At 43.3% G+C, this 11,285-nt stretch overlaps 1 protein-coding gene across 1 annotated transcript in view; it reads left to right on the forward strand.

Moving 5' to 3' along the window:
- Window positions 1-9,294, forward strand: part of GORAB (golgin, RAB6 interacting) — a 24,076-nt gene extending 14,782 nt beyond the window's left edge. Inside the window, exons 3-6 of the mRNA XM_026043752.1 lie at window positions 691-1,054; window positions 3,403-3,504; window positions 5,144-5,284; window positions 7,799-9,294. Of these exons, the coding sequence (XP_025899537.1) occupies window positions 691-1,054; window positions 3,403-3,504; window positions 5,144-5,284; window positions 7,799-8,270 (1,079 nt within the window). The 3' untranslated portion in view covers window positions 8,271-9,294. The remainder of the gene's footprint in view (window positions 1-690; window positions 1,055-3,402; window positions 3,505-5,143; window positions 5,285-7,798) is intronic.
- The last annotated feature ends 1,991 nt before the right edge of the window (window positions 9,295-11,285 follow it).

The following is an 11,285-nucleotide window of genomic DNA, read 5'->3' on the forward strand; positions in this document are numbered from 1 at the left end:
GCCCCGCCGCCTCCCGGCCCTGCCGCTCGGCCGTCCCAGCCCTCCGCATCCTTCCCCCGGCTCCCCTRTCCGGGCTTCCCGCTCCCACATCCATGCACCCGGCCTGCCCACCTCTCCCTTTAGCTTTCCGCCCTCCTTGCCCCTTCCCTCCCTTCTTGCTGCTTTCCCCTGCTCTCCGTCCCGTCGGCCAGTCCCCTTTTCCTCTCCCCGTGTCTCTGCCGTGGCCTCTCTGTGCAGGCCCTTGGCCCTCCCTGTTGGCTTCCTCCTCCCCACGCCAGCCTTCCTTCCAGCCCCTCTGCCGACCTCTCCCTGTCACCGTCCCAGCCCCTCCAGCTCCCTGTCCTCACCCTATGGCTGTTCCCCCTCCAGCTCACTTCATAAACCCTTGGTTAATCAAGGGCCCTTCTTCAGCCCCGGTGTCTCTCTGTCCCCCARTTAGTCCCTGCTCTGAGCCCTTCGTCCCTCCCTCCCCTGCTCTGGGTGCTCAGATCATCTCAGTCTCTTTATTAGACTAACGAAACACTTCCAAGTATCTGGGTTCTCTGTTGTGCCTTCCCACAGCACCTACCATGTCTTTTCCTTAGGCTGGTTTGCCCTGGTTTGKTTGTTTTCCTGGAAAAGCTACTTCAGGGTCTTCCTTTGACTTTATGAGTTTAGTTTAATTCTGTTTCTTCTCTTTGCCCCTTACAGAGTTTTGTGAATCCTTGCCGCCGCCGCGTCGCCCTCAGCCCACGAGTAAGAGCCGGAAGCAGCTGCAACGGGAAAAAGCCCTCCAGGAGCAGTGCCAGAAGCTGCCAGTGCAGGATGGAGCTGCCTCTGCCCTTCCCGAGCAGCTCCTTTCCGTACCCCAACACAAGCCTGGCCATCCTCAGCAGCCTGCGGCGGCACCACCCCGTGCCCCTTCAGAGGGAGACCAGAGGCAGCACAGCAGCCAAGAGCAGCCCAAGGAACTGCGCCTGGGCGACCCTTGTAATGGCAGTGAAAATGCCCAGAACCTCCCTGAACAGTCGAACCTGAAAGCGGAGAAAAAGAAAGTGGAATTGTTAGTAAGTCGGTAAAATGAAGGGSTTGATTTTATTCTATATTAATTCATTCTTTTGCTGTGTGGTAAAATGAAACTGGATATTGAACTTTGCTCTGCCTCTTAGGAAGGCTGTTTGTTTCCTCCCTGGTGAATCTCTGTTTCATCTCTCTTTGGGTTAAATCTAATCTGATGTAGTCTAATTCATGCAGATATATGCTGTGCTGTCTTTAAGTAACTTCCTCTGGCAGTGGGGCTGTAAATTAGAAAGCATCCAAAATGTGAGACTGTCTTAATGGTTTATAAAGACCCAATCTCACTCTGGGTAAATGAACCACATTCCACAACAGTCAGACCTTTGGGAARTAGATCTCCAATTTTGTTAGGAGTTAAGGCTTCAGGTTTAAGCAGTCCTCRGCTTTCCTTAATTAAAGATGAGACCATCTCAGGGCTCTCAGCTCATCAGCCCCTAGTAACTTGTCTGTCTCTATCAGAAGCATCAAAATGGTCCTTGTGAGAGGAAGAGAGAGAATACAGAGTGTGTCGGGCTGGGAATTGACTGATCAAATTATGGCAGTTACTGTGTTCCAGCGTGCAGATAGTAGCATGCAAAAGGAAACTGCTGTCTCGGGGCTAAGGAGGAACCTATATCCAATATGAAATGGGTTGTTACCTCTTGGAGTTTTTCTTCCTATCTGTATCCAAGTACTAATCTTCTGGGTTTTTTTTTTCGCTCTCAGTAGGCTCACAGCTTTATACAGAATTCCCTTTATTTTCCTGTCTACAAAGCCAAGTGAGAATGGGCCAAAGGATGAATGCCTCTTTCTAGGGCATATAGTTTATTTTTAAAGCTTTTAACAATTCTGCTCCCGCCTCGATGCCCTTTGCAGCTCAAAGCTTTCCTGCCCRTTACAATTTGCTGTCACAAGCAGCTGGGTGGCCAGGGGGCTGCAGCACTGATGGTTCCCCAAACCAGAGCTCAGCAGTTTCCAAGTTGATGCAATGGACTGTGTTTTTGTGAGCCAGTTATCTCTGTAGGCCCTTTGAAGGGGCTGGTGGTGCTGCCCACCAGCAAGGCAGACCTGTGGCAGCTGGCAGTGCCCAGCACGTGAAGCAGCACGGGGCTCCTCCTGSATTCAGGATTCACAGGGCTCCGGGAGCTCCCGTTTCACACAAATGCATCTTGAGCGAAGCAGCTGCTGTCTTGCTCTCTGCTCCTCTCCTGCCTGGGTGCTGGGTGGGATCGGCCACATGCCCATAGCTCCCGCATCACCAGGTAGCAGCACCTCAAAGGGCAGTGCCAMATTCCTCAGGGGGGCACAGCTCAGCAGGAGTGCTGGTTCTTCAGCTCCTTCCATGCAGTGAAAAATGCAGGCATTCAGGGGAGAAGATGCCTGAAGTGTTACAGGGATAAGGTCTGTGTTTGGGAGGCAAGTGACACTTTATTGCCACAGCCTTCACCTGAAACTGCCTGATTTCTCTGCCTATAGACTTGAATTTAAATCTTACTAAAAATATATCTGTGTGAGGCTTTAGGAATTAGAGTAATGAGGAGAAGTCTAAAGAGGAATCTTGTGCTGAAGTGATTATGAAAATAAACATAAGTGAGATTCTGGCATTTTTGAGTTAAGCCACACCTTGGAACAGAAATTTCCAAACATTACAAGGTGGAAAAGTAGYGAAGCAGTTTTTGTTTTTCTTTAATTCTGCACAACTGTGTTTACTTACTGCACAAGTTGTCCTGAGATTGGTTATATCTCTTAGTAGATGTAGCTTAGGAAATAGAATCTGTGTAATTCTTTCTCTGGTGGCATAAGTGAATTTCTGTTCTTGTTGCTCCTTTTTGATAGTATCTTACCTTCACCTTTGTCAGTGTAATTATTTGGAAGTTGCACACACATTAAATACTCTGTTTTATAGAAAAATCCTTTCTAAAGGAAGGTGGTGGCGGGGGGGAAAGACTGYGCTGACAGACTGAGTAGATAACTTATAGCAGATAGCAAGAAACCTGAAACTGCTTCTACCTAATGGGGAAACACATTCCTTTAATGAAAAGTCCCATATGTTCCCTTTTCTCATGAAGCTGGATTAACCACCAGCTTTCTGCTTAGCAAAATTTTCACTCTGATCAGCAGATTTCTTCTAGAAATACTTTATTAGCCTAAATTACTTTTCTTATAGATGATTCATTTTACCTTAGAACTGGAACACTGACTTTGTTCCTTTGTTCCTGTGGCTTTTCTTGGCGGGTGGAAAGGGGGAGAGGGTAAAGGTAGTAGTTAAAGAATTGAGAGAGAGGCTGTACTTGTGTCATCTTGGGTACAGAAAACAGGGCGAGAAATGAACTTATTAATTTTGATGATCTTTTTGTCAATGAACAGGCAGGAGAAATCACGATGGGAAATCCTCCAGCAGGAACAGCGGCTGATAGAAGAGAAAAATAAACGCAAGAAAGCACTCCTGGCCAAAGCTATTGCAGAGAGGTGAGGGGCCATGCTGCAACATGGGCTGGGGCTGAGGAAGGAGCTGCTTTTCATCTGCAATCAGTTGTATATTTTTTTGTTAAATTTCACTTTTTCCTCTTGTCTGTGTGCTACATATATTACTCTGTAGTGAATGTGATCAGTGTTTCCCTCTGGTTACACATGTYGTGGAGAAGTTCAATCAGGTACTTCACACCTACAAAGCTGCAGCTGCATGCACAGATGGAAAAGATGTTACAGAATTGGAGAATCAGCTGATGTCTGTAGCTTTCCATGGGTTTTAGGCAACTTTATATGGTTCCTAGCTATGAAGATAAATRATAGTGATTTGTCTGGGCTTTTGAGTCTTACTGGTACATAAAAAATATTGAAGAATAAAACAGTCAACTTTAAGAAGCCAGTTACGACTAATTGATTGAAGTAAATATGTTATTGCATCCATTCTTCTACTTCTTAGTTCTGGCTCTTCAGGAGACCAGGCTTTAAGATAAGGCAGGATTTGTAGGGAGGGACATCAGAGCTGCTGATAACACTGGATCAAGGAATGAGGTGTTAAGCATTCAGGCTCACACTTTCTCCCCGAGGTGTGTTGTGTGTTCTGCCCGTCAGAGCTTTTGGCCAAAGTGAAGGTTAATACAACCAGCCAGTGCTGTGCAGAAGGTTCTCTGAGGTTCTGGAGACATTYGTTCCTCTGCCAGGTAGAGATAAAAAGCAGCGTGTCTTTGCCCAGGTCACAGTAGGAAAGTAAATGTGGAGTGACCTCCAGCCTGGAGGCAGAGCATAAGAACACAGAGGAGGTCTTGGAAGGTGACAGCTAGGAAGTAATGTCTGAGCTCCAAAGACCTTCAGGCTTGTAGCAACACTACAGGATGCCTCTTTCTTTCCGTCTACATCAGTTGGTCTAGTGAGAAGTGATGTCACTTTCTAAATTTTGCTTTTAATGTATGTTTTTGGGGATATAACTGAAAATGTTRGCTTTACTGGTGGTAATGAATAGGCAAGTGACCTGGTATAAAAAGCGTGTTCAAAGTTCCTTAGCTTGCTTTGGAGTGAAATCCATCAAAGCTTGCTGCCCTTAGCAACATTCCGTTTTCAAAACTTAGGAATGAATGGCCTGAGTTGAAAAAGGTTATACCGGGTTTGACTGAAATTCTTTGTATTTGATGTAAAATTTTCCATTGACTTCACTGGGGTTTAGCTAGGCCTGTTGGGAATAATTTTGCAAAATGGAAATCAAGTTTAAGTTAGGTGACTCTTTGGCCCTTACTAACTGGGCTTCTTTGAAAGGGGATATTTGCAGGACTAAATACGCCCCCCACTCCCCCCAACCATTTCCTGTTTCCTTACACTGAGCACTACTTAGATACAGCAGTTTCTTGTGTGTTTCCACAGTGAAGAAACACAATCCATTTGAGGCACTTTGATTACAGTCATTACGTAATTTTGCCTTAGTCCTTTAATAGCAGGCATTTTAGATCCCTGTGGATATTAAAAAAGATCAAAAGTCTTAAGCCATGAAGGAGAGACCTTTGGAGTAGCTCTTAAAGGAGGCTGCCGCTCTGCGGATGAAGTGAGATGCATTATGCCAAGAAAAGACGTTTGCAAAGCCAAATTATAAAAAAGCATCTTTCCTTTGCAGATCCAGAAGAACTCAAGCTGAAACAGTGAAACTAAAGAGGATTCAGAAGGAGTTACAGGCTCTGGATGACCTGGTGTCCGCTGACATCGGAATCCTGCGGAACCGAATTGATCAGGCGAGCTTGGACTACTCCTATGCCCGGTAAGTGACAGGCAGGCAGTGGCGGGATAAAGTGCAGTTTCCTGTCGCTGAAGCAGTAGTGACATTATGTTGTAATCATGTAGGTAAAATGGTCAGTCTGGGGAACTTTCAGCTCTTGAAGTGTTCTTTTTATTTCCTCATTTTTKTTCCCTTGGTATCTGGAAGCTGAGGTAGGTTTCCTGATTGCAGGTTGTGGTTTCCAGCTTTGTGCTGTCAGTAGATGTATTTGCTGCTTTAATGGTGCAGTTGTTCGTAAACCCTACTTTATTGTTTCAAGGTCGTTTATTTCTTCTCGGGGAAAAGAGTTTTGCTTTTTAAGTCCTAAAATGAACGTCCATTTTGGGGAAACTTGCCTGTTGATGACAGCTCTGGTCCTTTTGGAATCAATGGGACCAATTAAGCTTGAAACATATATAATAGTGCTGAAGTGCTGTTGGAACTGGGACCAAAAACTGAAGGAAGAAGTGAGCTTCTACTCTTCACAATGTGCCTTTGATCACCCTGCTTCTGATGAATTCCTTAAATGCAAGAAATTAATTGGAACACCCTATTAGTTGTGGGTAAACCGCAACATCACTGGATCAACATCAGTATGTTTATGTAGCCGTTTAATAAAATGGAAATGTTCAGTTGCGGTTTTTGTTTCACGATTCAACATGTTAAATGTGTATTTCTCCTTATGACGTCTGCTGTACGTTGACCACAGGCCAATAAACAGAGTAATTAGTCTTTAAGGAAATACCAGTGGCAGCTAAAAAAAAATAAGATTTTCTTTTGCCTAATTATCATTTGAAATATCAAAGATAAACTGTAGTTTCACTAGCTCAATACTTTTACATGCTGAACTTCATATCCTCAAGAGGAAAAACATTTTGGTGTATTTGTAGGTTTAACTCTGGTTTCTAAAACTGTTAAATGTTCTATGAAATTTCTTTATCTAAATCTTATAACAATGTCCCCCTTTGAAATTTTTCTTAGTAGAAGGACATACAACATGCACCTCTGGCTTTTGGGAAGCAGTTTTAAATGAAGATGACACAAAGGGATGTTGGTAGCGAGGATCAGCTGAACTTTCCAAAATGCTTAATGACTTTAATGAACTTAGGAAGTCCTTTTTTTTTTTCTTTTTTCTAAGAGGAGGTTTTGGAAATGAGTCACATTCAGTGTTGTGGGTTTCATGCATTATGACCCTATGTGCTTCCATTACAGTGTCTTTTTAAGCACTTGTTGATCTCTCAACATGTGTTTTTGGGGCTAAAGACAAATTATTTCAGTGAGTCAAGATGTGCAATGTTAATAGGGCTGAACGCACTGGAGTGTCAGAGTTGTTGTGGAATGGAGTTTTCATGAGTAAAATGTACAGGTTCAACCTGAACTGTTTAATTATGCAGAAGTTTCCACTATAGTGTTAACTCTTCCCTTTCACGTACACTGCCACGAGAAAAGTTGATGTTCTTATTAGGGAAATGTAAGTGGGCGTTTTCTGCCCACTGTAGACGCAGCCTTGACAACAAGGTAAAAGTTTTGTAATTACTGTGTTGTGAAACATATTTGGGAATGCGCTTCCATGTGTTATTTCCTCCTGTTTCTCTAAACAAAAGGTCTGTCATCTTTCTGCTTCTTTGTTTAATCAGATATTTAAATGGTGATTTTGTAGAATGACTGTTTTGTTTATTTTACTAGCGTTAGATTTGTGCGTGCTCCATAACATTCATCACATGCATGTTATTTTTTCCTAGTCAGCAAGATTGTATCTATCTTCCTATTAGTTAAATTAGAATAAATAGAAGGATTCACTGAATGTAGTTGAAGCATCARTGATGTGGACAACAACTGTTATGGAGCTAGCTATGGATATGTTGACCTCAAATATTTGGAATATTTCCTTTTTGCTATATTTGTCRTAACAGGAAGTGTAAATTGGCAGGTGATGTGTGCTGGGGTGACTGGAATACAAGAATGTTCCCAATCTGTTGCAACACAAAAGTTGTGATCGCTGTTGATATCATCTGTGCTGCTCATAACTATGTGTTTTTGTGGCACGAAAAGTGCACTTTTAGACCCCGTTTAGGAGTAAATGTACCTGCATCCATTGAATAGATGTTGGATCAGAGAAGCAGAAAACTGATTTGTGATATTTTAGTTTTCACTAGATAGATGTTCGTTGGAATATGTGAAGCCTCTAAGGTTTTTGGTGTTTTCTTTTGGTACTAGTCCTGCATCCCTTAAATCGGCCAGTAAAACTGTTTGTGTATGATACAGTGTGTRGACCTCAGGCAAGGGATTTAACTCTTGGAATGCAGCAGCAGTGGAGTCTGATGTGCCAAGGGGGGAAGTCTGATCTTCTTGCACTTATTTTCTTCCCTTTGAATAATGTAGCAGGATGTCRAGAAATAGCCTGGCATAATGCATTGCAGAGGAGATTGCATTTCAAGGATGCCTCAAGTATCTGTCTGTGTGCAAGACCCAAGTGCTTTGAGAACTAACCCACTAGAAATGCTGATGGTTTTGCAGGAAACGCTATGATAAGGCGGAGTCAGAGTACGTGGCAGCCAAGCTGGACCTCCAACACAAGACGGAGATTAAGGAGCACCTCACAGAGCACCTGTGCACAATCATCCAGCAGAATGAGCTCCGCAAGGCCAGGAAGCTGGAGGAGTTAATGCAGCAGCTGGAAGTGGAGGCAGATGAGGAAAGTCTGGAACTTGAGATAGAGGTGGAGCGGATGCTGCAGCAGCAGGAGGCAGAAGCGGGGAGACAAGCTAGCCAGTCACACAATCATGCCAGCACGGCAAAAGAAACCCCTGCTCCCAGTGCAATGGCAAGAGGGAACGAGAGTGCTGAACGTGCTGCAGCTTCTCCTGCTGCTTCTGAACAGTCAGGGCAGTCTGAGGGCTCCCAGAGCAAATCCCTCTCCAACATGGACAGCCAGGCTCGAGCAGTGACCGTGACTCCAGGCGACCACCCAGCTTGCTCTGATACATGATTGTTCAGATAAGCCAGCTTGCTATGGAAGATACACTTGCTGTGGGCTTGCATTCTGTATGTTATCTCTGGGCTTCTGCAGTGCCGGTAATGTGCACTTTATTTCTCTCTTTAATTTTGCTTTCATTTTTTTTCTTAAYAGGACTGTCATTTAGGGTTCATCATTTGTCCTTACACTTTCAGTTTTCAGTTCACGTTCTAATGCCAAACCCTTCATGGTGCTTTGTACCTTGCTGAAAGGAGAAACCCAGAGGCAAGCAGTATGTTCTCTTTTCTGAAGGCTTTATGAATACAGACATCCCAGATACCTGTTTCAAGCAGTATGCAGGAGAGTGGTGCCTATTTGTAGGGGGAAAAAGTGCAGCTAATTCTGATTTTAGTCATGTTCTGTCCCCTGCCAACTGCAATATATTTATCATAGAATGCTTAAGGTTGGAAGGGTCCTCAGAGGTCATCTAGTCCAACCCCGTCATGCTTTGTGTCCATAAGAGATTTGTTCAAGATTTTTAATTCTGTGAAATCCAAGCAAGAACTTTAATCATATTTGTAGGTGATGCTTTTTTTCTGCACCTAATTTATAGGAAATTTGCTTATAGAGGAAAATGTACAAAGTCAATTGAAGTATTTCTTGTTTATCATTTTACTTATTTTTTCAGAAAATGCTAGAGCCCACAAAGCTATATAATGATAACACTATTATCTATGAAATCACAGCAACTGTGATTAAACAGAAGTGGTGGGGAACAAAGTTTAAGACTTAAGCTATACCAGCTTATATGATGTAGAAGTAAAAACACACAATAGAGTATGTTACACTTCTATTATATATATTTTTCTCTGTCATAGTTGCCTCAAATCTCCAGCAGTTTAGCTGAGGATCTTGTAATAAATCATCCTTCCAGTGTACTGGAAATGAGTAGATTTAATGCATTTTCTTGCCCTGAAGAGCAAGTATGGATCCCTACCCTAGAAGAAGTTCCACTGTTTTGCTCTGCTGCTGAAAAGCTTTAAAAAGCCATTCCACGTGGAGGAAGTCTCAGGAATTAAACTAGAGGACATAAAAAGTTCTCCCATAGACTGATGCAGCTGCAAACCTCGGGGATGGTTTTCATGTCCATCTGTGTTGTAAAGGAGGAAGACTTCTTTCACCATGGAAGTGGTTTCTGTAATACCTGACCTGCAACCTGTCGGCCACGGTTGGTGAATAGGTCACTGAATGACACCATCATATAAAAAATGGGCACTAAGTGTCTCGGTGGCTTTAATAATGAAAAACTGTATCACTACATTTCATTTTATTTTATTAATAAATCAGTGCATTTTCTGTGTGGTGTGTTTACTTTCAGTTATGATACCTGATACTAATGCGTGTATCCAAGACTTGTTTTTCCTGCAGGAGGTGATAAGAGATCAAATTGGATACTTCCCTTGGCAACTTTGCTCTGCAGGTAATACGAAAATGAATGAGGCAAAGACATGGCAAGATGCAGCTTGGCAGGGATCCTTTCAGCTAACTGGCCCAAAGCAGCACTGCAAAATCTCTGCTAGTGTCTCCCAAGCACAGGAGAAAGATAAATCTGCTTTTAGAGAAGCCACTTGTGGTGAGAGATGATAGAAGTTGGAAAACTCAGAAGCAACCTTTCAGTTACTGCTGTGTTGTTACTGATGCATCCTGCATTCCCTCTTACTTTGTTGGAAGACTTCGCCTAAAAACCAAAGCTTGCTTTGTCTTCTGCAAAAGTGGGACTGATTTCCTTTGCCCTGCCTGCAGTTACGGAGCAGCTTGTAACAACCCAATTATGGTTTTCAAAACTGGATACCAGTGAGTGCAATACAAATTTAATTGTGCCATTCATGTCCCATCCTCTGAAACTGTCCCCAGTTGCTCCTCGAATCAGAGTTCTAGGAAATAGATCTGGTCCTTGTTATAGTTTTATTCAGCTCATCAGGAGACATAAAAGCAGCTGGCAGAAGTGTTGAATTGTAATCCTGTTTACAAGGAGCAAATGCATACAATTTGTGGGCCTCTAGTTGGCTAAAATATTGCTGGAATAGTCTTCCTGATTGCAGATCTCTAGTATTGATAAGACYTGTCTGAACTGTTCAAACAAAAAAGATGAGAAGTCACAAGTCACAAGAAATCTTTTTTTGACAACTCGGTAGGAATATGAGTTACCTGGAAAGAAATAAGTGTATAGCCAAGAAAATGGCTTAAAAGAATAGTCCTTGCTTGCCGTCYTGGCATGGCTGGTGCTGTTCCTGGCTCCCAGAAGAGATGCTATTGTTAGAAGCAACAGGTTCTGTTCTCTTACTGGTCCCTCACTGGAGTTCTGGCTGGGTCTAGCCATATTTAACATAAGAACTTGCAAAATGAAGTGAACTGGCTGGAAGCCATATGAAGCAGCCCCATGGAATAACGATAGGCAGGCAAGCATTTGGTTGCTCTCCCTAGACAGGAAGCTCAAGAGTTAAATTGTTTGATCTGAGTTATGCAGCCCTTCTCTGACGTGTGATATAAACCACTACCACGGTGTCAGTTCCACTTTGGAAGTTCTCAAATGTTTTGATGGGTGCCAGCGTGCCGGTTTAACGTTCTCCCTATGCCGGAGCCGCGCAGTCCGCTCGTAATTGTAACAGCATGTGTGCTGCTCAGAAATGCCAGGAGATGATTTTGGTGCAACAAAAGTGTTGGAGGGAGCGTTTTTTGTTGTTTTTCTGTGGAGGAAGTTGGAATTGGGGGCTTTTCAGGAAAACACCATTTCAACCTTTGTACTATCTAAAGCAYTTTATAGCAGTTGGTTCTGCTGTCCCTGGGTTGCACTGAAGACAAGTGTGATGTCTGCTCAGCCGGTGTCTCTTCTGAAACAAGGAAGACTAAAATGTTCCTAAGTCAGCAACAGACCAGCTGATTTTTCAGAGAGGGCCTCTTGTAGGTACAGGTAGAAGCCTGAATTTGGATGGTGCTGGGATTGAATGTCCATTATAGGCATGGTATTGGATAGTAATACCCAGAGGA

This window comes from Nothoprocta perdicaria, unplaced genomic scaffold, assembly GCF_003342845.1.
Source record: "Nothoprocta perdicaria isolate Ctin4 unplaced genomic scaffold, notPer1 scaffold_34, whole genome shotgun sequence".
NCBI lineage: Eukaryota > Metazoa > Chordata > Aves > Tinamiformes > Tinamidae > Nothoprocta > Nothoprocta perdicaria.